Source organism: Ambystoma mexicanum, chromosome 5q, assembly GCF_040938575.1.
Source record: "Ambystoma mexicanum isolate Mex_15411 chromosome 5q, UKY_AmexF1_1, whole genome shotgun sequence".
Lineage (NCBI taxonomy): Eukaryota > Metazoa > Chordata > Amphibia > Caudata > Ambystomatidae > Ambystoma > Ambystoma mexicanum.
Genome location: NC_090933.1, coordinates 779,103,962 through 779,131,415, shown reverse-complemented (window position 1 = coordinate 779,131,415; position 27,454 = coordinate 779,103,962). Strand labels below are relative to the sequence as shown.

Sequence of the window (27,454 nt, the reverse complement as noted above, 5' to 3'; positions counted from 1 at the left end):
GCTCTGTGAGTGACAGCCAGGCTGAATGAATGGGGGGAAAACTGTTTGAAAGCAGGTCTCTGGGACTGGGAAAGCCAAGTTCACCACTGGAACGAAAGAACCGAAGAGGAGTGGAAGGAAGAGGACTGCTGCAACTCCTGGACGACCGGCAAAGCCCTGCTGCAGGTCCGAATTGCCTGAAACTCCGACGACAGAGAAGTCCTTCAAGGTTAACTTCTTCCCTTGAGTTTGGTGGGAACAAGCAACTCGCAAGCCATCTGGACACCGTCCTATTCTGGTCGAATTTTCTTCAGAGTGCTGTTGAACACCGGATAGCCAGAGGGAAGGAAACCAGGGGGACTTTAAGGCATTCACATCTTAAACCGATGTCTTGCTACAGTTTTTGCCCTCTTCCCTGGGCAGTGCAGGAACCTCCCGACGTCCTCCTTCTTGTCCCCATAACTGAAGCTCGGGAACAGTGAGATCTGCCCAAACTGCCAGGAACAACTGCCTCAGCTACACCTTTCGTCATTTAAAAGGTACTGTGCAAATGCGGTCCGGAAATCTTTTCGGCCATCGAGAAAGTGTGTGAAACTTTCCTCAACTATGAAGGCTTGTTCTTCCCTAAATATTCGTCAAACTTTTTGCCTAGCCAAATCCTTTAAAAATCTGTGGCAAAGATGTAACCATTACATACCAGAACTGTGGTATCCTATACAAGAGACTCTGAACCATTGACTTAGGCCCAGGCCTATTGAGAAGAATTGCTGGTTGTATTTAACTGATACCTTTTGCCCTGCCTATGAATGTATTTGGGGTGTCTATTCTTCTAACCTTGTCTTTCCCTCCCTTCTTAAGTATCTGAAGTGCCGTTTTGCTCACACTTCATTTTTGAGCTAAACTTGTTCAATTACTTACCGGTTGGATTTGTGTGATGTATTAGTGTGTGATATTGAGCTGCTTGTGCTAGTGTAATGTTTAATAAATGATTGAGTAAATAAATGTATATTCTTTTACTAAGAAACCTTGAGTAAGTGTTTACTTGAATCACTGTATTGGTTGGTCCTTTGTGTAACTTGTTCTACTGCTCACTTAAACTCTTGAGATAAGTCTCGCTGCTCAGCCATTGCTACCACTTTACTGTGTGGCTTGTACCAAAGGTTAAATTGTGCTTACACTTGTAGTCCTAATTACCTGTAGTGTTCCCAAAGGGTACTACAGGTGATTCTGCCTAACAATATTATATGATAAGTCATTTATAGCGCACCTGTACACAAGTATTTCCAGGCACGACGAGACAAGGGAGGGAAGACAGAGGGAGGACAAGACAAACAATCTTACTAGTCCAGGGGGAAAGGGAGGGGGAAGTGCAAGGGAGAGGGGAGGGGAAAACAGGGCAGCAATGATTTGAGTAAGTGCAGCCAGGGCAGCGCGGCTCCGGGTAGTGCAAGGAGAACAAGGGACTGTAGGGTTTACAGCCCCCAAGTGCGTGGTAGGCCCAGAGGCAGTGCAAAAGTGACTGATAAAGAAAGAGCCTGGGCTCAGTGAGACTCTGAGGGTAGCCAAGCAACCAGTCTGTACAGCAAACAGGTAGGTTAAGCAGGTCAGCAGGGGAGGGAGAGAAAGCAGAGGAGAAGAGGAACGTTTTGAGCTGCTTCAGGAACTTGAGGTGGTCCGGCTCAAGTTTGAGAGAGACAGGAGGCCATTCCAGAGGGGGAGACCTGCAGAGGAGAGGGATCTACCCCCCACTCTCTGCCTTGAGAAGCGTATAACCCTTAGAGAGTTGGAGGTAGCTAAGCGAAGGGCTCGAGAAGGAAGATATATATATATATTTTTTTTTATTAGTATTAGCTTCAAAAGAAGCTTTTTACCAATTACATTTCAAATTCAACATGAAAAGAAAAAAAAAGGCAAAGAAAGTTAAAGAAAAAGAAAAGGAGAAAAGAAAGTATATGAACGAAAATTCCATAACTCTGAAAACATTCCATAACTCTGAAAACATATGCTACAATTAGTTCAGTCAATTGCTGTAGAAAGGAAAAAGGAAGATATTTTAGAAGAGAGCATTGGATGTAGTGTGGGCCCCTACCCTAGAAAGCCTTGTGGACAATGCAAAGAGTCTTGAACTTGATGCAGCCACCAAGAGCCAGTGGAGAGTTTTCAGGGCTGGTGAGATACGGTTCCTGGGCTTGTGGCCAAGGATAAGACTTGCAGTCCTGTTCTGGATTAGTTGCAGAGGGTGGAGAGAAAGGCAGATTGAGAAAGAGGCTGTTGCAGTAGTCCAGCCTAGAGAGAACCAGGGCCCTGGAGACAGTAAGCTTCTGGGAGAAAGTGAGAAAAGGAAGCGTCCCTTTGAGGAGAGGCAGCTGGTAGTGGGACTTCCTGGCGATGTCAGAGATGTGAGGAGAGAAAGAGAGTCGAAGATGACACCAAGGTTCTTTGCCTTGCAGGAAGTTGAAGGAAGAGGGCCCAAGGCGGGTGGCTAGAGGGAGAGAGGGAAAGCAGGGGTAGGAGTCCCAATGAGAAGGATCTCTGTCTTAGTGGCATTAAGGCAGAGATTGTTGGAGGCGCGCCAATCCTGAATCGCGGAAAGACAGTCTGGAATGAGCGAGAGAGGATTGGGGGCTGAGGGGAGCCTGAAGGAAAGCTGAGTGTCCTCTGCATAACAATGGAAGTTAGAGGAGAAGGGAGAAGGTAGAGATCAGGTGAGCCAAAGGGGCCAAGTAGAGGTTCAAAAACCAGGGTGAGAGGATGGAGCCCTAGGGAACGCCACAGGTAGAATGAGAGGTGGTGGAGCGAAAGGGACAATGTTGGACTGGGAGGGGCGGTCCAAGAGGAAGGAGGCCAGCCATTCCATGGCCTGATCTTAGATGCCCAGGTTCACACAGAGTCGATTGATCAGGATGGCGTGGTTGACCATGTCAAAAGCAGAGGAAACATCAAGGAGGATGAGGACAGCAGGAATGCTTGAATCACGGTTAGAGAGCAGATCTTCACAGGCAGTTTCTGTGCCTCTGGAAGCTCTGAAGCCAGACTGATGGTCATGGAGACAACCAACAGACTCAGTGTGGAGAGTACGCTGGGAGATGGCCAGCTTTTCCAAGAGTTTGTCCAGGAAAGGGCTGATGGAGATTGGGCGATAGTTTGCCGGGCAGGTAGGATCGGCAGATGGCTTCTTGAGGAGTGGGTGAACAAGGGGGGAGGGGAATGTTGCAGTGGCGAAAGAGTGATTACAGAAATAAGCCAAGGCTGGAGCGAGGGTGTCAATATGGTCCTTGATGGTTCTGGATCAACAGGGGAGCGCCTGTTTGGATGACACCATAGAGCGGACTTGTCTATAAACTTTGTCAGGTGTTGCCAGAGAGAATGAGGAGAAAGGAGGAGGAGAGGGAGAGATGGCCAAAGGGGGTGTTGAGAGAGGAAGAGCCAGAGGAAGAAGAGATCGAGGACAGAATGTCCTGAGTTTTAGCCGATAAGTGAGAGGCCAGACCTGTACAGAGGGCCTGGGAGGGAACAGGAGAGGTAGATACCGCAACAGGATTGGCCAGTTCCTTGCAGATTTTAAAGAGTTTTGCCGTGTTGTTAGAGGCCACATAGGCACGGGCTTGGATGTGTGCTCTCTTCCAGATGAGTGTTATTGCTTTGAATGGCATTTTGGTGCAACCAGTATAGCTATGTCTAATTGTTGCCCGGCATACTTTACTGTAATGTTATTCCGGGTCTACACTGGTCTACATTGTGAAGCCAGTTGGACATGTTTTCATTGTATCATGGCATTTTTAATAGCAAAGCATTAATGTTCCTGTGCACTGTTGTTGAATTGCATGTATTGGAGTGGTGTTACCCTACAAACAATTGAAAACACTCTGGCTTTTTAGCAAATTCTTCTCAGAGTGTGCTGTATGTTGTATTAAAACACATATTTATATCTTTCTCCTAGTGCATTGTGCAGCATACCCCTTCAGCAGCACGTTTTTGCATATTGCGCAAGCGTGGTAATCTAGGGCAGCCCAGAGTGTGAAGCGACCTGTGATTTGTTGCCGAATTGGGGGGGGGCCCTCAGCATGGCTTGCAGGGGGGGCCCCCAAATGTTGTTACGCCACTCGATGGAAGCGAAGGGGAAAGGAAGAGTGGGACTAGAGTAGAATGGAGAGTCAGTGGTAAGAAGAGTACAGAGAGGAAAAATGGGAGCGAGTGTGCGATAGAAAGGAACAATGCGGCTGAAATTGGCACAATATAACAAACACCTTGAGGATATTTCTAGAATAAGGAGTCCCCTCCGAAGTCCTGAAGGGAGTGATTCCGAGAGGTCCACAGCCTTTAGGCCCTCACCAAATTGTAGACTGAGTTGCAAACTTAGTTTACCTGTTTACTAGTCTTAAATCTTTCAATTCTGGAGTTGGGGAAGTCTATGCTGGGCTAGGGTGAAGGGAGCTCCTGGGAGGTCGAGAGAGAGAGAGAGGGATGCCCCATAGTTGGACCTTTACCTTGCCTGTGAAAATGCTCAGAAAACCATACTTTTGTCTTTATAAAATAAAGAACATTGAACCATCCTTTGGAATCTGGGAAATTGTGAAGCCTTTCTGGCATGTCTCACTTTTGCCCATTACCATCCGATGAAGGTCTTTGGGACTTTGGAAAGCTAATTAATTTTATATTATAGCATAATACTCTGAGGTAGTCCAATAGAAGGTATCGAAACTCAAGCTTTTGTGATTTTATTAAAAATTAAAATGGTACTAAAACAATGGAAAACTTTTTTGCGAGTGGATTATCGAAACTCAACCAGTTTCATAGTGCATCAGCCTTCAAGAAGCACTTTATCGCGAAACACAAGTTGCCTTGCTCTTCCAAATGTAAAGGCTGACATTAAATATACATTTTTTCACAACTAATCATAAAATGGTGTCCTTCCTTAACAATCATTAGTGCTCTGTTGGGATTTAAAAGTGATTCCTATTCTGCTCTCATTTGGGTACTCTGCCACAATCTCCCTAATCTTCTGCAGGCACGATCAGCTTTTTAAAACTGTTCATCCAACTGTGCAGAACAGCTCAAATTCCTGTGCCTTTTCTGCTCCCACGTCTTTTAGCTATCTGTCCCTGCAAGTCCTGATAAAAGATATAACCTAGAAAGTAAAGAAATTGGATAGGATGGGTGAAATTACACCTATCTGCAGATAAAAACTTTGGCATGAGAATACCCAAAAGTATATCCTTAAACAGTTGAACACCAACCTTGATTTAGGCTATTCCCTAATCGGCAAATGTGTAGGACAGTTATGCAATTTTGTTTGAGCCTGTTAGATTCATTGGATGTGTTGGGATCTAGGAATGGGATCAAGATGTAATCAGCCAACTGAGTCACACAAAGAACAAGATGGAAATACTTAAACATTTGATAATGAAATAGAAGGGTTTGGATGAAGAAAGGGAGCTACATTTTTGGCAGACTTGGAGGTTTAGGGAAGATGTTTGCAAGGCCCTGGGATTTCTTTGTCATTAGCAATACTAGAGTTGTAGGCACCTTTTTTTTAAACGATCTAATATTCAATAATGTGTTACAGCTGTTTATCAGAGCCAGTGAAGTTCCCGCCTGGAAGCTGTTAAACAAGTCAATTAGATGGACCTGTGATGGCATGAACAGCACCATTCTGAGTTATCTGGAGGGAGGATAGATTAAGCTGAGAACATCCACTCAGGAGACTGGTGCAGTAATCCAGGCAGGAATTAACAAAGGCAGAGGCTAGGAGGTCTGCATTATCATGTGGCACGAAAGGCCGGATGTTACTAAGTAGTTTGTTGACAAGGTCACAACACGCTGATTCATTGTTAGCTCAGCATCCAGGGTGATGCCGAGGGTCTTCACATTTTTGGCTACACGGATAACGGCATTCAGGATAGTAAAGCTGTCATATTCCCGCAATAGAGTTTTAAGTTTTGGGTCGGAGGACACAATCGGAAGTTCTGTCTTTTTTGTATTGAGTGCCAGGGAGTTAGTAGCCATCCAATCATGGGTTGCAGAGTAGATAATATTGAGGTTGGCTACATCCTGGGCATATAGATACGTGAGTTTCACAATGACCTGGTTGTCATCAGCCTAGTTGGTATACCGGACACCCATGCCGTCTAATAGTCTCAAAAGAGGGATGATGTAAATATTGAACAAAGAAGGCGAGATACAGGACCCCCGCGGGACGCTACAAGTAGTGGGAGCGCATCTGGAACATGCCTCCCTGGTGGATACTCTGGCATTCTGAGGGCCAAGAAAGGAGGCAATCCAATAGAAGCCATTGCCAACTATGGATTGTAATCTTTCCCCCAAGATGGTGTGGTCCACAAGATCAAATGCAGAGAAAAGATCCAGAAGCATTATGAGTGCTAGTTGGCTGTGAGCAACTATGTTTAGTAGATTTGCTTTAAGATCTAGCATGGCAGTCTCAGTACCATGACCGGCTCTGAAGCCTAACTGGTGAGTGCCAAGGATGTTATTCTGTTCAATAAATCGCTGAAATTGTAAGTAAGCAACCGTATCAAGAATTTTAAGGAGAAACAGAACGTTTGTTATAGGGCAGTCGTTTTCCACCGCTAATTGGTCAAGGTTGTCTTTCTTCAAGAGAGGGGTGATCCAAGTCTCCGTATGAATGAGTGGAACGGAGCCCTCAGCAAATGAGAAGTTAACTAACTTGGCTACCCATGGGCAAAGCACATCTAAACAACCAATGAAGAGCTTAGAGGGACAGACATTACCCACGGCATGAGGTTGGTTTCATGCTGGTAACAATCTGGAAAATAACATTCTCAGTGCAGGGGGTAAATGCAAAAGGAGTATTAGGAGTTCTAGGGGATTCACGTTCAAAGGAAATGGAGGTGGAGTCTTTCATTGGATTAAGTGATTTCCTGGAGAGCTGGATGGAATTTTGATGAGAAGTGACCTTATCAGCGAAGGCGTTATGAATAGTTTGGCACCAATCATTATTCTTCACTGGACAGGGGTAATGCAGGGCTTGCCCTTAAATACATTCAGGATGGCGAATAATTCTTTCGAACTGGATTTAGCTAGTAAAATCCTAGAGTTGTAAACAGAGGATTTAGCTTGTATGATAGCTTGTTTAAATTGTTTGACCAGAAGTTTATGGGCAGCCAGAGTGGAAGCAGAGGGGTTAATTACGCTAGCAGCGTTATGCGGATCGTTTCTGGTGTATAAGGTGGAGAATGCTGTCATTGAATCAACATTTATTCAATGTTTCAATTTTCTTTTTACAAACCGACTTTTCATGAGTGCTAAGAAGTTGATAGCTCTTGGTAGCAATGAGGTGACAGGCTAGTTTGTCAGCCCTTTCAAAGCTGTCCAGTGAACCAAGCTGACCTCTGAGTAGGCTTGATCATTTTTCAGGGGTTACACTCTTCCAGTTCCTGGTTTGAATAACCAGTCTAGGGTTAGTATCAAGTCTTGCTGGTGGCCCTGGAATGTTGACACAAAAGGTGATCGGACCAAATACATGGAGAAATAATAAGATTGGAAACCGTAAAATGGTGTGAAAGGACCCCGTCAAGGGTGTGGCCAGCGAATTGTGTAGGGCCTAACACCCATTGCGCAAACCCTATGGCCCGAAGAGCACCCACTAAGGAGACAGTACCGTGTTGGATGGAGAGTCGGCCCATGATTAAAATCACCCAGCACCAGGACAAGTTCGTCTTGGTGATTTTGTTCAAGATGCTTATAAGCTATTCTTCAAAAAGAGGAAGAGCCCTAGGGGGCCTATATATAATGATGATGGAAATTGACGTGTTGTCTGAGAATTTTTATTTTGCTACAAGACTTTCACAGCTATCCGGAGCCTCAATGGGGACCAGGTGACAGTTTAGCGAGTTTTTAAAAAGTAAGGCTACCCCTCCCCCTGACTGTCTTTGCAGTTAGCCCAAAGGATTTGATAGTTATTGGGGATGGCAAGTAAAGCTTCAGAGGATGTAGCTTCATTGAGCCAAGACTCAGTTGTTGTCAAGAGGTCAGGACTAGAAGCTGTGAGAAGATCCTCGATCTCCACTTCGCGTGACCGAAGGGAGCGAGTGTTGAGGAGGGCAAGGTGAAGCAAGGAGCCAGCAGAAGAAGTGGGCGCTGAGTGAGCCCCTGTAGGAGCAGGGTGAGCATGGTTCTTTGCAACGCTGGTCGTATTAATTATATAGGCGTCGTAGTGCATTCTATCTACCTATCTATTTTTGCTTATAAAGCGGCAAAGCCCTCGGGCATCCAAGCGCTAAAACAGAAAACTACAAAACAGAAACTCTGAGATTCTTTCTAAACAAACATGCATTAGGCACAGCATATATGAAAGATTAGTGGAGACAGTCGTCATCAGGCACGGGTCATTTGAACATATATAAGGTGTAGCAGGAAGATAAGCCATACAATCTGGAGCAGAGGTTTTTATGGGAGAACCATGAAAGGTAAGGTCATTATGAGGAGGGTGGCTGGAGTGCTCAGACAATGAATAATGTTTTTTCATTATTTCTTAATTTTTTTTTAATAATAATTTTGATAAATGTGAACATGATAGCGTGTGTAGTTTATTTTAAGCTATGGCATAGTTATGAATAAATACCAAAATAAAAAGGTACCAGAGATTTAGTAATGGTTTCAAATGTAAACTGAAAATGAACGAATTGCAAAAAGATTTGGTTTCTTCTTTTTTTTTTTTTTTGCATATGTATAGGAGCTGCAGTCTGCAATAAATCACGTGCAAGTAGAGCTTGGCGCAAAAGAAAGCAGCACAGAAATTCTGAAGGCCGAAAATGAGGCCTTACAAAGACATCGTCAGAGTCTTTCAGGTATTTCAAAATGTCATAGAATAACTCTACAAATGTGCATGTGCTACACAACTAGGAGGATGTTTGCTTTCTACTCCATGTTAGAGTGGGCATTTTTTCATGGGTTTTACACCCTTTTTGACTGCTTAGTCTATGCTCTCTCCTCCTCTCCCTTTTTCCATTTTCCTATCTCCTCCCCTCCTCCCTTTACTTTCTTCTATGCACTTACTGTATCAGAATTGTCCCTGGACCTAGTATGATAGCAACCTCGTATGTCTTCTACCCCGCTTACTTGTCCCCCCCCCACGCCCAGCACTATCTGAAATGTCATCAGGCCTAGTACGATAGTCGCTTGCTTTATTCCTCCCCCTCTCTTTCTGCACCCCTCTCCCTCACCTTTTGTTTTTCTCCGGCTCTACCAGAAATGTTGTCAGGCCTAGTACGGTAGTTGCCTGTTTCCATTTCCTTCCCACTCCTTTTCTTATCTATGTCTTAGCTCTTTCACTATCTGAAATGACGTCAAGCTGAGTATGATAGTTAATTTCACATGCTTACTGTTCATGGCCTGTAAAAATGGCATTGTATTTTCCCTTGTTCCCTCCCTTGCCTTGAAGCGCTTTGAAACACATTGTGTATAGGCGCTATATAAATAAACGATCATATCATATCATGCTCAGTGAAGTTATTTGTTCTGAACTGTCTACGTTATTCTCTGTGCATTGCTTTGCCATGGTAAAACACCTGATTGTTGCACATCATTGAGAGGTGTCTGTCTTTGTCTGTGTGATGCAGCACTTTCTTTAAATTATAGCAATGTTCTATTTTTTATTATCTTGACCATGTTAAAGAAGTGTTTTATTAAGTTCCATAGTGCATTCCCAATACAGTATTTTATTTATATAATTCAATTTTAAATGCTTACCACACTTTACTAACAAAAATGAGGGAGGAGACAAACAATATGTCACAAGAATTTCAAAAAAACTACTTCAACAAGTGAGCCAGATATCTGATGCCATCACTGATGTCCTCAATGACATTTGTGATGTCATATTTGATGTCCTGAATGTTGGTCTTAGCAGTGCACAGTGGTGGCACAAGTTAAGGTTGCGTATCTTACCATAACTATTTAATTTCTGAGGTTTTTTGGTTTTACCTGTAACCATAACGTCCCTGTAACGTTTTTCCATTGAATTTCATAGGTTTTTACTAGTGCAACTTGACGATAACGTCCCTTTAACAAAGTTTTTTTCAGAGATTCCATTGGTTTTTAACCAGTGCATGCTATTTTCCTACAACTTACTATTATCATACTTACCCCAATGTAGCAACATTTGTGTCCAATTTACAACATTTCGCCTTAAATCTCTGCCATTTCCCACCTTCTACCATCATTTTTGGCGCTTCTATACTTTTTCCACTGTTTTGATTCCGTCGACTTCCGCGAACGTCTGACATCACTGTGGCCACAAGCTATTCCTCAGTCACCAAAGGTATATCACTATTTTTTTGTACCTACATTATGACACTTGCCAAAAAATAAAACACAGGCATGTTTGCAAAACCATGCTTTCAGGTCCTTGCCAATGCTCTTAGACGAATTTGCTTGAAATCCACCCATGTTTTTTTTTCTTCAAAAGTGTGAAAATGTATGTACATACATTAGTCATATAACTTAGCCCCCAACTTGACAAAATCCATTTAGAGTTTACACAAACATTCAAGGTTGGATCTATAATCTTTCTGAAAACTTTTGTCCACATTCGTCAAACAGCAACATTGTTATAAGCCATCTAAAAATGTTGAGACCCCCTCTAATTTAGCGTCCTCTTGAGAAAATCCCACCAAACTTTACAAAAACTAGATTTCAAATCGTTTTGCAAACTTTTGTGCAGATTCGTCAAATGGCACCACATTTATAAAACTTTACATTATTTTGGGACCCCTCTCTAATTTCGCCCCCACTCTACAGAATCCCAGAAAACCTTGCAAACCCTTTCGGTAACAGGTCTAGAATAGAATTCCGAAATTTCATGCAGTTTCATTGAGTGGTGCCAATGTTATAAGCCATCCAAGAACTGCCCCCGAACATCTGAAGTGTCCCTGAACTTCACAGGACTGTCTGCAGACTTTTACAGCGACAAACGCCTGTTTTTTCCAGCCATATCCCTTCCCATCCTCATCAGCCCTCACCTCCCCAGAGAATATTTGATAAGTTTGACAAGTGCAATGTTGTGTTTTTTAATATGTTTTTACCGATGTCCGCGGACACCGCCCGATGTCTGCGAATCCAAGATGGCGGGCGTTTCCAAAAATCAGACGCACTTCACGCTTTTCACCATCCAATCAGTGTGCACATCCAATGTCCACGGACACCACGTTGCCTTCTAAGCCAATCAGAGTCTGGTCTGCGGACCAAACAGGGAATTGAATCTGCGGACCGGACACAGATATCACACTTTTTTTGTAACTTACTTTTTGGTCATTTTTAAAAAAAAACTACTGGACGGATTTACATCAAATTAACAAAAGCATGTGTTTGCGACCAAGCCGCCGCCCCTGCTGTAAGTTTGTCTATGAAAAAAAAATATTTGGGACCCCCCCTACAACTTTGCCCCTCTTGACGAAACCTCACCAAAAGAGTGAGTGGACCATATACTTTTATTTTTTTGCAAAGTTTGGTGAGGATTCGTCCACGGGGAGCGAAGTTATAAGCCACCCAAAAAGTTTTCTTCCTATGAGTTGAGCAACTTAACCATAACCACACGGCCGCTACCTCAGGTCGTGTATTATATATACACACCAAGAAAGTTATGGTGGGTTTAAAAAGGTTTGAAAAAAAAAACATTTCACCTGAAATGTGAAAGTAGGAAAGTTTATTTGAGCCAAGTCACACATTCCACAACACCACCAAGTAGCCATTGCTGGAAGTTCACCTGCAGTTCCGAGCCACAACAGAGAGGTATTGTGGGTATGCAAATGACCTCAAATGCAAACCTTTTTCTCTAGGAAATGTTCTTTGTCTAAGAGGCCAGTGCTAGTTTATACATAGCTCAATCAACCCAAGACAGACATTTGCAAGGCTGCCAGGAAAACTACATACCTGGTTTCACCCTTATTAGAGATCATCAGTGCAGTATAGTTCCAACAGCCTTGTGATTGGAGCATTTAGCCATGTTTTCACAACACCAAGAAAGTTATGGTGGGTTTAAAAAGGTTTGAAAAACCCACTTAATAATAGCAGGAATACAGTGACAACAGGAACACAGTGACAATAGTTCCCTAAAGTCTGTGAGTTAGGAAATAATTCAGGTGCCCCAGTACAGTATGTCTAATACTAACATCCATTTTATATTTACACCCACATAAAATATAAATTCCACACAATCTCAGCATGCTTTTCTATATATCAACCTACATCCCTGACAGTTTAACACACAATGTTCTACGTTACAATGATGTTTTAGTTCACTCTACGAAGAGCTATTCGGGGAGACTTGGGCCTTTCTAATCCTTCGGTTTCGCCAGCTGTGCCAGCAGAATACTTCAAAAAGCATCTTCCCCTTTACCTCTCTCTCCCAGGAGACCCAATCTGTATCAGTACAGAGAAGGAGTGCTAATTGGGTTGAAAGGAGAACTTGTCTTGTAATTGTACCAAAAACCTCTGACCAATAGGTCTGCAGTTGAAGGACAGTTACAAAACATATGGGTCAAATCTTCCTCATGCTCTCCTCATTTCGGAACTTAACAATTGCTGTGTTTGCTCCATTTCTTTAATGGGGCAGAATTTAATACCAACAGGATATACATTGGAATTTGTGAATCTTCTGGGTTATTGTGATGTCCTTTGAGTGACACCTAAACATTTACATAATGGCCTTCCCAGGACATCCCTCCCACATTATGGAGCCCATTTCCTCAGCACTATATCTCCATCCAATGTTTTACATTGAAATATTCTATTCTATACATATACATTAAATAGTTTATAATACATGGAAATTGACCCGATCTATTTTATTCGTATAGAAAGAAATTACTCAATTGCCACATCCAATCCGGTCAAAGGAGTGAGCAAAACAAGAAAATTCCTGACCCCCCAAACATTACAAAAGTCTGCTCTGGGAATATTATACCTTTTGAGCTATCTGATTGAATGCTAGTGTCAATACAGAGACTTCCAACATACATGGGCCTATGCACTTAAGATGCAGCACCTCCTGCCTGCTCATTAACTCATCCTGGAATATCAGAAGAGGTAAAATAGAATTATCTCAGACTATTATGCAGATGCAGTCAAGGAATTTTAAATCTTTCCAAAATCTCATGCCACATAATCATCAGAAACTCACTGGACCAAGACTTGACTTATTTTTAAACTTGGGATCACCAAATCGCCTCCACATCCCAGTTGCTCTTTCAAAATTGCAGAGGCCCATGAAATCTGGCCCTTTGACCCCAAGTTTTCTTTTAGTTGGGATGACATCCAATGGCAACATTGAAAATGAGGGAGTGAAAGGCATCCATTCTCCTAGTCACAGCACAGATGTGCCCTAATCTCGCGCCGGGTACTACTTTTCCTTTATAAAGGATTTTTTTTTAGAATTAATCCCTGACAACCATTGACTTTTATGGTGCACAAAAAAGGCCCAAAATAAATATAAATCTTTTGAGAGAACAACCAAACAAACTAGGTTAACATGGCCTATAACTGAGATGGGAAGATTTAGCCACTTCTGCATTATGGCCGGTACCTCCCTACCTACTAAATCTAGATTATTTCCCCTATTCATGTCAGATCCTTATCTAAAAAGATATTAGGTATTTAACCTTTTCAACCTGCTAATCCTGGAACTGCGGACAATTCCAACCCGGTGATTGTATTTTATTTACAATAACTGAATAACCAGAAATTATGCCTTGAGCATGTATGTGTACAATTGCCAGTGTTGATTGAATTGGATCAAATGCAAGAACCACAATATCAGCATAAAGTGCAACTTTCAGCCCCCTAATTGCCTAACAGAAAAGGCTTCCTCTCTCTATCTCTGTCTGTCTGACTCTCTCTCTCTCTCTCTCTCCCTCTCTCTCTCTCTCTCTTTCTCCCCTTCTCTGTCTCTCCCTTTCTATCTTTCGCTCTTCCTTCTTCTCTCTCCACAAGCATTGCACAAGGAGGTCAATATAATTTGTGAAGAGCAGGGGAGAGATAAAACAGCCCTTCCTTATCTCTTGTTTGATCCTGAACATCCTGGAGTCAGTATCTCCCATTTTAACCAATGAGGACCGCTCTTGATAACAGGCCTGAATTCTTCTGATGAAAAGAGCTGGCAGTCCCATTGTCACCATGCGCCCCAGAGGAAACTAGAGTAAATCCTATCAAATGCCTTTCGAGCATCCAAAAAAGTGAAGCAGAGCTGGAGAAATCCCTAGTCACAACTTCAATCACTAATTGCACCAAATTTGTGTCTTCCATGGTACTCCTTCCTAGATGTAAACCATGCTGGTCCTCAAGAATATGTGATGATATCTTGTCCAATCATAATTGCAATATTTTACTATATACCTTACTATCTGCATAGACTAAGGAGATTGGGCATTAGGTTGATTTTCACTGGTTTTAAGAGTAATTCTCATTGCTTCTTTCAATGATTGGGTCACTCTCTCATTTGCCTCCATCTCCTCAACCACTCCAAACAGAGCTATGCCATTATTTTCTAAATGTCTGATATACCTCCAAAACAATACCATATGGTCCTGCTGCTTTACCTTCAGGGAGAAGGTTAATGGCTTGCAACATCGATGGACAACAATATTGGTTGACCTAAAATACCTGCCTGATCCTGGAAAAAAGATGGGAGTTTGCATTGAATAACTTTGATTTACATCTTCCTCTGGTGCCTACCTTATTATACAAAGTTTCATAGAAATCTGGGAAAGACTCACTCACATCCTCAGGGTCAAAGGTAGTCTCACTGAAAGTGCTTTTTATCCCTTTCGGTTGCCTATCTGCCAAAGCAATCTTAATAATATGTGTCAAAATGTTCCCCATACTTTCTCTGGCCAGGATTGTTTGATCTTTGTTTGGATTTTTCCTGAATGATTGCCAATGCTGATCTAGCCAACAATAGCTGATGGTCAATACTCACCATAGTCCTTCTTAATTGATTAGCTTCAGAGCGGTTAATTACCAGAATGTTCAGTTCCCCTTCTTTCTTAACTTTCTCAGCAGTATGCCTACTGAAGGCCCTGCTGATTCAGTGAGAGTTGACTAGACCCTCAAAAAACAGTCCTTTATACAGTCACATAGATAGTTTGAACCCAAATTACATTCCACAAATAAACCCCTTTCTTCATGGACCCAATTACAAAATTCATCATCTTTCAATAGTTTCCGTCAAACGACCAGGTTCTCCCCCCGAGAATCACTTGCTACCCAATTCATCCCAACCAACCAATATGAGGGTGAATCTGAAAGAGAAATACTTTGATACTCTCAATCCATACTATGCAGGCAAGACTGTTCTGCATAAAATAGCCTCTATACTCCAATATCCTTTATGAGAACAGTAGTTGGAGTATTCATTTTTAGATCGATGTAATAAACACCAGCTCTTTACATGATAAATTCTCCATTAAGCTCTGTAGCGCCTCCCATTTCTCTGGGCACTGCCGTCCTATCCATAATGAAATCTAGGGAAATGTTAAAATCGCCTCCTACAAACATTGGGTCTGGCCAGGAACTCGTGAGTAGACCAAATATCAGATTGTTTTCTTGTTCTGACCACGTAGTCATCGGCAGATGAATTTCTGGTCCAGCACATTCTGCTTGTGCCGCTAGTCAGTAGAGAAATCATTTAATTAGGTCTGTGTGATGTGTAGATCATGTGGAATGCTTTTGTAGAACCTATTTCAACAAATATTTTTCACATTTTTAACTCTGTATGGAACTGAGATTTTCCCTGTACTCTTAGAAGCCTTTCCTATTTAAAATTTCCAAACCAAAGGTTGTACCTCTGCCTTAATTCGGTGGCGAAAACTCTCAAAAAGAGCCTAGGGGGCGTGCTTGGTATATATTTATAGGATAAGATACTTTTCTATTGTGCATTACAGTGTGGGTTTTTTGTACCATATTATAATAATAATAATAATAATAATAATAATAAATAATAATTAATAATAACTTAGCATTTATATAGCGCTACAAACCCTCAGGTATCTGAGCGCTGCTTATTATTACCCACGGTGTGTGGTGCTCATTTATCGACCTCGGAAGGATGAAAGGCTAAGTTTGGCCCTGCCGGGATTCGAACCTGTCAGCAGGCTCTGCAGATGTCAAAGTGAGCGCTCTACTCGCTGTGCTATCGGACCGGCATATATTTATTTTTATAAACCTAGTATTGTTTGATATTGGAAAAGCCAAGTTCAAAATTTTAATTTGCAGTGTGAAATTATCAAAAATGATTCAAAGCTGTAGCACTAAAGATCTGAAAGAGTCGACCAAGGACAACACCAACTGAATCTTCCACAGTGAGACTGGAAGTTTTGGAAAGTATTTCCTGCGACAATTTCCCCCTGCCTGGCTACGAGTAGGTGACCATGGGGGTCGGGCACCACCTGCTCTGTGATGCAGGGCCTGGGGGTTGTGTGAGAAGAATCCACTTGTCTCACCTACACCAACCCCAAATCCAGTTCAGGAGGTAGGGGCTTGCACCATGTACTACAATAATTATCTGCACCTTTAGGCGCCACACAAAGTCTTCTTGTAAGTAGTAGCATGGATGCATACTCTGCTGGTGCTTTAATGCAGTCCCTGCAGTATTTCTGTTTGTATCTGGGTTTTATAAAGTGCTAACCTCAGTAGGAAACAGAGCCTTATACATAAAATTAAGTGTAACATATAAGGTGAGGTGGGAGGTTACATTATATTAAACAGAAAGTTCTGGCCATAGGGGTAGGATGTGATGCGCCAGTGCAATGAGTATAGAGGGCACCCAGGTTTTGGCTGAAAAATAAGGAATTGAATTCCTTCCTGAACTGCCAAGCAGTGGCCCTGTTTAGATTGCCGCCAGGATGGTCTTTCTGTAGGCAGGGGCACAGCAAGCAACAACCTGGAGGAGCATGGCCCACCGGAGTTGAAGAGGTCTGCAGCTATATAGGCAGGTGTGTGGTCGTGGTGGTTGCCTTATAGGTGATGTAGGTAGTCTTGAGTTTTCTGTCTGGGATGGGAAGCCAGTGCAGCTCCCTTGTAATGGGAGAAATATACTTCTTGTTTCCCATTCGGAGTCGTGCCACAGCGTGTTTGGCAGCCCTAGGTGAGGCCAGGTGCTTCTGTGCAACACTGGTGAGGATGCATTTTCTCTTATTGATGTCAGAGATTACCACGGCCTGTGATTTGGAAGTACTCTGGTGGCAAGAAGGGTTTTATATTCCAAAGGAGCGGTAGCTGGTGACAGGCGGTTTGTGTTTTTAGTGGATGTGTTGTGCAAAGGAGAGAGTCCTGTCTATGTATTGAACCTGAGTTATTTGTCAGTCAGGCCAGTTGAGGTGGGAAGCCATCAAGGTGCATGTCAATTAGCCACCCTTGAATGGTATCCTGCTTAGATGTGTAACAGAACAAAAGCAATTCTGTCTTTGTGTGATTGAGCTTCTATCTAGGCTTGGATAGAAACAAAGACATTCCTGAGGACTGAGATGTCCAGGGCACAACTGACTTATAAGTATAATTGGGTGCCCTCAACGTGTTATTGGACCGAGACATTTGGATCATTGAGAAGGGCTGTCAATGCCTCAATGCATAGATTAAAGATCACTGGTTAGAGTATAGAGGCTTGCTGGACTCATAGGTGACCAGGTGGTGGTCTGACTTGAAGTGGCCCCTCTGGATGTCTTGGTGTCTGCTGAGAGTTAAGATGCAAGCCAGTTGACAACTGTGCCTGAGAAGCGAATCCTGTTCACTTGTAGGATGGTCAGTGTGAAGTGGTAAACCATGTTAAATGGGGCTGAGAGGTCAAGGAGGACCGCTGTCATGGACTACTGACCATTCTGGTGGATTGGTGAAAAATGGATTAGTAAAAAGCAAACGGAACAAAACAAACCAACATCCTTTGGTGCAAGTGAGAAGCCCCCTCCCCCCGCGCACTGTTCTCCTATACCCACAGGAACGCATGTGTTTCAATGGAAGGGGGAGTCCAGGCAGAGCGAGGAATCATACTGAAACAATGTTGCAAGCAGGGAACAAAGCCCCGCTATACAGATCTTTGATACCAGCTGCATTCCTACTTGTTAGTCAGGGTTATCATGGAGGATAGCATAACGTGATACATTTGCTAAAGTTGAATATACACCTCAAAGATTCACACACGTCTGTGGCAGGCGAAAATGCTTACAGTATAATGACTTCTGTCTACTAAAGCCAATTTTCCTAAGTAAGCGGGAGCCTAAAACGCGGTATTGTTTGCCAAAATGGAAACGCAGCAGAAGCGATAGATGTGAAGGCGAGCATAGCTACCCTCTAGGTGAGGAGCCTTCATTGTAAATTCATTCGCATTAAAGCCTAAAGCCTCACCTTTCGCAAGCAAGAAACAGTTGTTTAAAGATGTCAGTTTGCAGTATCTCCTCAATATTATAATGCAGTAGTATGCAAGGGGCGTACTTTTCCCCCAGACCACTGAGGCACAAATCACATTTTCCATAATGTAAAGAGGACTTGGATGGTGGCTGTTAAAGTGCTACATTTTGGTCTGGACCAGACTGGTAATCGTGGAGCAGGCCATATTGGTTAAACTGATAATGGAGTTGGTTGGCAACTGCCTTTTCAATGATTTTTCGAATGAATGGAAGGATGGTGATAGGTTGGTAGTTTGCAAGATCGTTTCGTTCCAGGATGTGTTTTTTTGAGGATAGGACCCATTAGTCAGGTTTTCAGGGTGCGTAGGAAGATGTTTCGCATTAATCTGGCATTTACTGTTTCAGGGAGAGGGATGAAGGCAGTCTCTTTGATCTGCTTTAAGTATATCATGGAAGTGATGTCGGTGTCAAAAAGATCCTTGGATGTGAGTGGGATGGTCAAGGTTTTTTATGCATATTGATGTGGTCGAGAGCGGGGAACTTATTTTTGCATATCAATCTGTTGTCATATGTTATCTACATTATGGATGGAAAATGTGTTAAAAGGGTTGTTTTTTCATGTAAACTTGGGTATTACTGGTTTGGGCAAAGCATTTGAGCGGTATTTGACTATCATGAAGAGAGCTTTACTCCTGATAGCGGCTGGCGAGATAGTTGATGAGCAATATGGGGTTTTGGCATGCTTGGGGCATCAGGGGTGAGGAGGTCTTTGTTCCTCTGTTTTACACCAGCATTCTTGAGTGGCTTAATGGACTGCTCATTGTTGTTAAGTTGTTCCGTATACCAGATGGCAGATTGATGCTCATGCACCTTCGCATGAGAGTTAAACAATTAGTTCCATTACAGTTTGGTTGAGAGATGATAAGAGCAAATTGATGCTGGGGACGCTGGGTTTGGTTAGAGTATGTGGGTTTGTGTTTGTGTACTTCCAAAGGGAAGTCCGTAATGGGGCGACTTGACGACTTGATCGGTTCACCCTGTCCCTTGTTGGATGTGTAAAGAGAAGGGGAATGTCAACATAGTCTGTCCAATCAAGTGGGATATGAATAAAACATTGTATCAGGGGAGCTGCTCTGAAGACATGGTGGTGTATGTTTAGGGGTAGGATTAAATATGTGATGTTTTATGTCCAGGGAATCCTTGGGCTGGAGGAGAGTCTACCTTATTCTCTTTGTGGCTTAGGTCCCTGGCAAATTAAAATCACCACAGAAGATGTTTGTTGTATTTGTTTGTTTTGTTTGTTTTATTAATATGTATAGCGCTCCACACCCTGGGATATCTGGGCGCATTGCAAGACAGCTTAGTTACAGAAAGTGTACATATTAGTGTACATGTATACCAGATTGTGTGCATACATAATCATAAAAACAAGAAGAAAAAGAAAAGTAACAGCGATAAGTGTCAGGACAAAGTATAGGCGTACGAAATGTACAAATGATTTACAGCAGTGACAGGTAGGGAGGACTGTGTTCCTGTAAGCAGCAAGTGCATAATGAAAAAAAAGGAATAGAAGAAGTTCGGGGTTTTCCAAGCGCCTGAGAATGGCCTATCATTCGTAGCTAGCCCTTTTTTGGTATTGGGCCTGAAGCATTGGAATGGCTGATCAGTGCGCAGATGAAGAGGGAGGACATTCCATGCTTCAGCCGCTTGGCCTGGGAATCTGTTGCCGCCAGCTCTTTTCAGATTAAACTAAGGAACGGTAATGCAGTAGGAGTTGATGGATCTAGTTGGTCGGGATGAAGTTTTCTTAATGACTTTGGTCCTCATCACGAGTTGGGCAGTAATGCCGGCGGTATTACCGCCGGCGGTATTAGCCCTACCGCCAAACCCCCCGGCGCTATTAGTGCCGGATCACGGGTTTGGCGGTAATGGATTTCCCCATTACCCACTGAGCCCATTCGGGAATGCCCCATTCCCCATTGGGCTCAATGGGGAATTATCGTGCTCTTACCGCTGGCGGATTTCCCACCGGCGGTAATAGCACGAATTTTGGGCGGATTACCCCCCAGCTCAGAGCTGGGGAGAAATCCGCCGAAGCCCTGATTTGGCAGACCCATAAATCCGGCGGTAATAGCACGACCACCGGATTTAAGGGTTACCGCCAAACTCGTAATGAGGCCCTTTCTCTTTTAGGTATTGAGGAGCAGCATTGTTCAGGTATTTGTGTGTAATGGACAATATTTTGAAGTGATTCCTGTTCTTTATAGAAAGCCAGTTATGCTTTTTTCTGATTTCAGAGATATCTTTCTTCGGGATGCTCAAGGCTGTTCTAAGAGCGTTATTTTGTAATATTTGGAGTTTTTTTATGATATATTTATTCTCTCCTGTGTACAGTGCATTACAGTATGTTTTGATAATATTAGAGCTCTTGCCAGTGTAATGCAGCTATTTGTCGAGAGGTACGGTTTGCAAGCTCATATGCGCTTGCAAGTGTATGAAGTAGCGGATGCAGTCACATTCACTTGTTTTTCTAAGTTCAGTGTGGAATCAAGGTGAAAGTCTAGAGTTTTAGTCTCCTTGGCAACTTTGATGATATTGCCATCTATATTGAATGAGGAGTATTGGGTATCAAGTTTATTCAGGTTAGTAGAGGCGCCTAGGATTAGTAACTCGGTGGTCTTATCATTCAAGCAGAGGCTGTGGACTGCCATCCTAGCCTGGATGATCAGATAGACTTTGTCTAGAAGGGCACTGTCTGTGTCGTAGTTGCCAGAGAGAGGGATGAGTGTCTGGGTGTCATCTGCATAGCTAGTGTAGATGACACCCAGAAGGTCTAGTTTGTCAAAGAGAGGCTTACTAAATGCACTGTACATGGTTGGAGGGACACACGAGCCTTGTGGCACTCTGCATCTGATCGGGGCAGGGTCTGCAGCAACAGACGAGGCAAAGACTCATCGATCTATTGCTTAGAAAGGATTTTATCCAGTCTGTAGCCTCTTGCGAGGAGTGGGCCGCTGATGAAAGGTGTTTGCAAAGGATAGTGTGGTCCACCAAGTCAAAAGCGGCTGACCGGTCTAGTAAGAGAAGTAGAGCGCATTGTCTATTTTCCTTCAGTTGGTCTATGTGCATCTTCTGATCGATCAGGGCAGTTTCAGTTCCGTGGAGTGGTCTAAAGCCTGATTGTCTAAGTCCTAACAGATTATTAGTCTCTATATATTGCTGCATCTGGAGATAAGCAGCTTTATCTATTATTTTAAGTAGAAAGGGGACAGTAGTTATAGGCCTGTAGTTAGTGGGGATGGTTGGGTGTAATGTGGCTTTCTTGAGTAAAGCCAGAACCCACGCATGTTTGAGGTTGGTAGGTACTTGACAGGTCCTGAATGAGGCGTTTATAAGTTTAGTGATGAACGGGGCGAGTTCTCTAGCAGCTTCTTTAATTATTTGGACCGGACATGAGTCGCCTTGACAATTAGATGGTTCAAGGGATGCTATGATCTTTTCAACTTCTGCCGTAGTAACTTGGGCAAATTTGAATTCTTGGAGTAGGTTGAGGTCTGGTTTTTTTTGTGGTCTCTGGGGTGTCTCTGAGTTAGAGGGATTAAGCCTTTTTGCCAGTATTTTATTTTGGAGGGTGACCATTTTATTAGAAAGAGCATTTTGGATATTCGTGCACCAGTCTTTATTTTTTGGATACGAGTCATCAGGGGGAATAGGTGATTCTAGTTCCTTTAGGATAAGGAATAGTTCCTTTGTGCTGGAACTGGCCCTATGAATCCTTTCGTTGTATGTTTCTTGTTTAATTCAAATGATCTCGGCTTTATATTTTGAGGAAATTGCGTTCACTTTGTCTTTGTTCTCTTTAGATGGAAGGTTTTTCCAGGTGGCTTCCATTTTCCTTTTTTCTAGCCTTAGGGCTTTCAGCTGTGGGGTGAACCATGTATTAAGGTGTGCTTTAGGTTTACTGTTTCTTAGTTTAAGCGGGGCAATAGTGTCTAAAGCTTGGGTCATAGTTCTGTTATAAAGATCGACTAGTTCTGCTGGATCTTGTGATTTAGAGGAGTTTAATGCTGGGATCAGGATGGGCATCAACTTGTCAGTGGTGATGTTCCGTTTATTTCTGGTGAGGAGGGGCGGGGTTTTTTGTTAGATTTGTTAGCTGGTCTAATGGCGCAGATGGTGAAGGAGATTAGAGAGTGGTCCATCCAAGTCTGGAGTTCGTTGACTGTGATTAAAGTTTCACATTGAAATCAGCAACCCAGTCTAGAATGCGTCCTTTCTCATGGGTTGGTTCGGTAATTCTTTGAGTAAAGTCTAGTTCAGTTAGGGAGTACTTTAGCTTCGTGTTCATTAGGGTCTTGGAATCCTAAGTTAAAATCACCTAGACACTAATATTTTAGAGGTGGGTTTGGTATTATCTGAAAGTATAGTGATGAGGTCATCCTCGAATGAGCCAATGGAGTTGGGGGGGTCTGTATAATAGGTGGCTAGTTAAGGTGCTAGATTTGGAGGTGGCTAATTTAACCGAGAGGAGTTTACATGCTTTGACTGTCGGGGTGGTCCTTACTCGAAGCACTAGGCTGGATCAAGCGCTAAAGGCAACCCCACCTCCTTTTGTGTGTTCACGATCTGCTCTTATAATGGTGTAGTTATCTGGAATGGCCAGGAGAAGGGATGGGCCAGCAGTACCATGGAGCTAGGTCTCTAAAATGGCTAGGAAGTCTATTTCTCCCTTATTAATGATATCAGCTATGTCAGTGGCATGCACGATAATGGATCTGGCGTTTATTAAAGCGCCTCTAATCCCGTGGCTGGTGGACTGGGGTAAGATAGTAGAGTCTTTATCTACGAACCTAATAGGCATTGAGTTCTGTAGTGTTTTAGGCAATGGTTGAGTTGCTCATGATGGCAATCTAGTTTTGCATATTATTTTGTTAGGATGAGGAGATGTATGCGGTTGCTCCTGAGGTATACCAGAAGCCGATGCATGTCTAATAAATCTGGAGCCTAATCGTTAATTTCTGAGGTCACCGCGGCATGGTTGGTTCTCTGTTGGTTTGAATGCGAATAACTTGCTCCATTGGGACGGTGTGGGAATGTCTGAGGTTGGTCAGCCTGGTTTGGTTGATATTGTGGATCCCTGAACTAAGTTTCTAGTGCGGAAGAAATAAGGTAGGTTTGACATAGGAGTCCGGTAATGTATATTTCAACAGCGGGAGAAATTTAGTCGATTTAATCTCAACAGGCATAGAGGTCATGTTTAGGGTAGAGTGTGTCAAAAGTAGCTGGAGGTAGTTTATCCCTAAGGCTTCGAAGAAGCTGACAGCTAGTAGGAGCCAGTATTTATGATATGATATATTTTATTTCTATCGCGCCCGTACACAAGTGTTTCAGAGCGCGACAAGGCAAGGGAGGGGAAACAGGGGAGAACAAAACAGCGATCTTACTAGGCCCAGTGACATTGAGAACGCGCAAGTGCATGGAAGAGGGGGAGGGGGATGGAGAGGGGAAAAGTGCATGGAAGGGGGAGGAGTGGAAAGTGCAAAGCAGAGGAGAAACAGATAAATAACAACAAATAAACAATAGAGGCAACAAACAGTGGTAGTGCAGCCAGCAATTTGCAAGTGCTAGGTTTAAGGCAGCAGACAGGGTAGGTCTGATAAGTGCAGGAAGAAAAAGGGGGAGGGTTGTATGGGTATAGATACAGACCCCAGTGCAAGGGGTGGCCCGGAGGTAGTGCGGGAGGGTGGCAGGGTGAGCAGGTACCTGGGCTCGAAGGACAGAGGGTGGCCAGGTGCACGGTGCCAAGAGAGAACAGATCAGCAGGGGAGAGATGGAGCAAAGGCAGAAGTAAAGAGGAAGGTCTTGAGGTGCTTCCGGAACCGGAGAAGGTTCTCCTAGAGTATTAGAGTGGCAGGGAGGCTGTTCCAGAGGGAGGCCCCAGCCGAAGACCGATCTACCCCCAGCTCGTTTCTTTGAAAAACGACTGACCCTGAGGGAGTTGAGGTAGAGGAGCGAAGAGCTCGAGAGGGGAGGTATTTGCCGAGGGATAGTTGAAGGTATTTTGGACCCAGGCCCCAGAAAGCCTTGTGGACAATAGAGGGTTTTGAATTTAATCCTTGCATCCACTGGAAGCCAATGGAGAGATTTCAGAGCTGGAGAGATATGATCCCAGGGCTTGAGGCCAAGGACAAGTCTCGCAATCCTGTTCTGGATTAGTTGCAGAGGACGGAGTGTACAGGCAGGTAGATTTAAAAAGAGGCTGTTACAATAGTCCAAGCTAGAGAGAACCAGAGCTTGGGATATCATGAGTTTATGGGGGAAGGAGAGGAAAGGCAGAGCACCTCTGAGGAGGAGCAGTCGGAAATTTGACTTTTTAGAGACCTCAGAGATGTGGGCGGAGAAGGAAAGGGTGGAGTCAAAGATGACCCCGAGGTTCTTAGCCTCGCAGGTGGGGGTAGGAGGAGGGCTAGGGAGGCCGGCTAGAGAGTGAGGGGAAAGGATGGTGAAGGTGTGCCAATGAGGAGGATCGCTGTTTTGCTGGCATTCAGACAAAGATCATTGGCGGCACACCAATCTTGAATGGCAGTTAGGCAATCAGAGATGAGAGAGGGAGAGGAGGTGGCAGAGGGCAGCCTGAAAATGAGTTGAGTGTCATCAGCGTAGCACTGGAAATTTGAGCAGAAAGTGGCAATGCAGTGGGCGAGAGTTGCCAGGTATTGGTTGAAAAGCCAGGGTGAGAGGTTAGACCCCTGTGGAACACCACAGGTAGAGAGGAAGATCGATGAAAGGAAGGACCCAAGTTGGACCTGGGAGGGTCGATCTGAGAGGAAAGACGTCAGCTAGGCCAGAGCTTGATCAGTGATACCCAGGTTTTCACGGAGACGGTTGAGCAGGATGGTATGGTTGACCGTGTCGAAGGCAGAAGAGAGATCGAGGAGGATGAGGACAGAGGGAATGTTAGAGTCAAGGTTGGAGAGCAGAGCTTCACGGATGTTCAGGAGAGCAGTTTCCGTGCTTCTGGCAGCTCTGAAACCAGATTGGTGGTCATGGAGACAGCCAACAGAATTGGAATGAAGGTTAAGCTGAGAGATGGCCAACTTTTCCAGGAGTTTGCCAAGAAAGGGAGTAATGGAAATTGGGCGATAGTTAGCTGGACAAGAAGGATCAGTTGTGGGTTTCTTGAGAAGATGATGCACAAAGGAGTGCTACAGAGGGAAGGGGAAGGATCCCGAGGCAAAGGAGTAGTTGCAAAAATCAGCAAGGGCCGGAGCGAGGGTGTCAATTTGCAATTGATGCTGTGGTTGAAAGTGTCATCAAGCAATGGCCATACCTGTGAGTTAGGGGGCAGTTAAGATGGAATGAGGTGGTCTGTTTATGTGATAGTGGAAGGTAGCATGATAGAAGCTCTAAGGAGTTAATAGCTGTTTCCCTGTGCATGGTATACAGGTCTAATCTGATTTTTGGATAATTGCCATGTCTAGCCCTTGCCTTCCAAGTGGGGTCAACATGTTGGGTTCCGTGCACAGGTGAGATGAGGGTGTTATAAATGGGGGTAGAGGTGGGGGAGAGCCAGGTTTCTGTGATAAAGGCTTTGAGTTTGTGTGTGGTGATGAGTTTGGTGATGTCGGCAGAGTGGCAAATGGCTGAGTGTGCATTAAAGAGCATTAGGTTGTGAGAGAGGCAGGGTGGTTGAGATGGCATGTTAACGAGAAGGTTGTCGGTGAGATCGAGAGGATTTGCAGTGCTTTGGTGTGGCGAGCATATATGACCCTGTGTCTTCATAAGTGTGCAAATTGATTGCGGCTATAGGAGACACATTGTAATCACTGCCTGATGTTGGAGAGGCAAGGGCTCCAGTACTTGACAATGTCCAGTCCCTCACAGGTACAAACCAGCAATGTGCTTGTCTTCCTCCTTAGCTTAGGACATCTACACAAGGCTGGATATGGGGATGTATGATGGAGCACGTGGCACTTGATTGGCTGATTGGCTGGAAGAGGCAGAGCTAGTAACATAACCAAGGACACTACCTCAAGCCTGCTTACACAGCAGTTGCTGAACATCAGGGAGCGCCTTACCCAACTTTTAAGTCAAATGCAAAACAAAGGGGGGGGGAGGTGGGGGGTCTGGGAGTGTCTCTACCAGCACGAACACGGCCCATTGACCTGTTCTTGGGTGGACCTGTTCTTAAGTCAAAAGCAGCTGGTTTGTGGCTCCCAGTCTATTCCAGAACAACCCACTTCCCATTGGAGAATTGCAACTCCAGATACTATTAAAGTGCTTAAAAATCACTTTACTCGTTCCTTCAGAGCGGTCAAGCACTGCGTCAACCTGCTACCCGACCCTGCCATACCGCACTCTCTCGAAAAAATCCACTGCCATGAACACCTTCTTCATTGACAAAATCAGCAAGGTACACCAGCAAATAGACACCAGCTCTGCATCCACAGACCCACCTCACGTCCCTCCTTGGGAAATCTCTACATCCTGGAAAACATTAAAGACACTATGTACAGAGGACCTGGTAGAAACCTGGTGCTTAGACACCCTACATCGGTGCATGGGGATCAGCAACCTTGTCCTACACTAGTTCAAGTCCTACCTCGCCAACTGCCAGCAGTTTGTTCAGATGGACTCCTCTAGATTGCCAATGCGGCCCATCACAGATAGAGTCCTGCAGGGTTCCATCCTCTCCCCAGTGATCTTCAATTTATACATGGAGCCACTGGGAGCCCTCCTAGCCACGCACAACATCCACCAATACATCTACAAAACACAGCTATACCTCAATATTGACTCCATCAAGGACATCCATAGGCTCAAAACCTGTCTCACGCTAATCCAGTCTTGGATGTCCAATGAAAACTTGAAGCTCAACCTCTCCAAGGCCGAATTCCTACTCCTCACCAACAACAGCGAACACCCAGACATACAGACCTGGCTATCAACCATGAACTCTGAGCACTTCACACCCGAGCTCACCTCCTGCGCCAAGTCCCTCAGGTTCCACATCGACAAACATCTCTCCTTCAAGACACACATAGCTAAGAAAACTCAGACAGCCTGGTATCAGCTCTCCCTCCTGCAGAAAGTCAAGCCCT

The 27,454-nt window shown here is 44.0% G+C and overlaps 1 protein-coding gene across 2 annotated transcripts in view; it reads left to right on the top strand.

Annotated features, from left to right (window-relative positions):
• LOC138497657 (early endosome antigen 1-like) overlaps positions 1-27,454 on the top strand; it is a 734,693-nt gene that overhangs the window by 266,958 nt on the left and 440,281 nt on the right. For both annotated transcript variants that reach the window (XM_069621253.1, XM_069621252.1), the window contains exon 5: positions 8,693-8,807. In XM_069621253.1, coding sequence (XP_069477354.1) covers positions 8,693-8,807 — 115 coding nt within the window. The remainder of the gene's footprint in view (positions 1-8,692; positions 8,808-27,454) is intronic.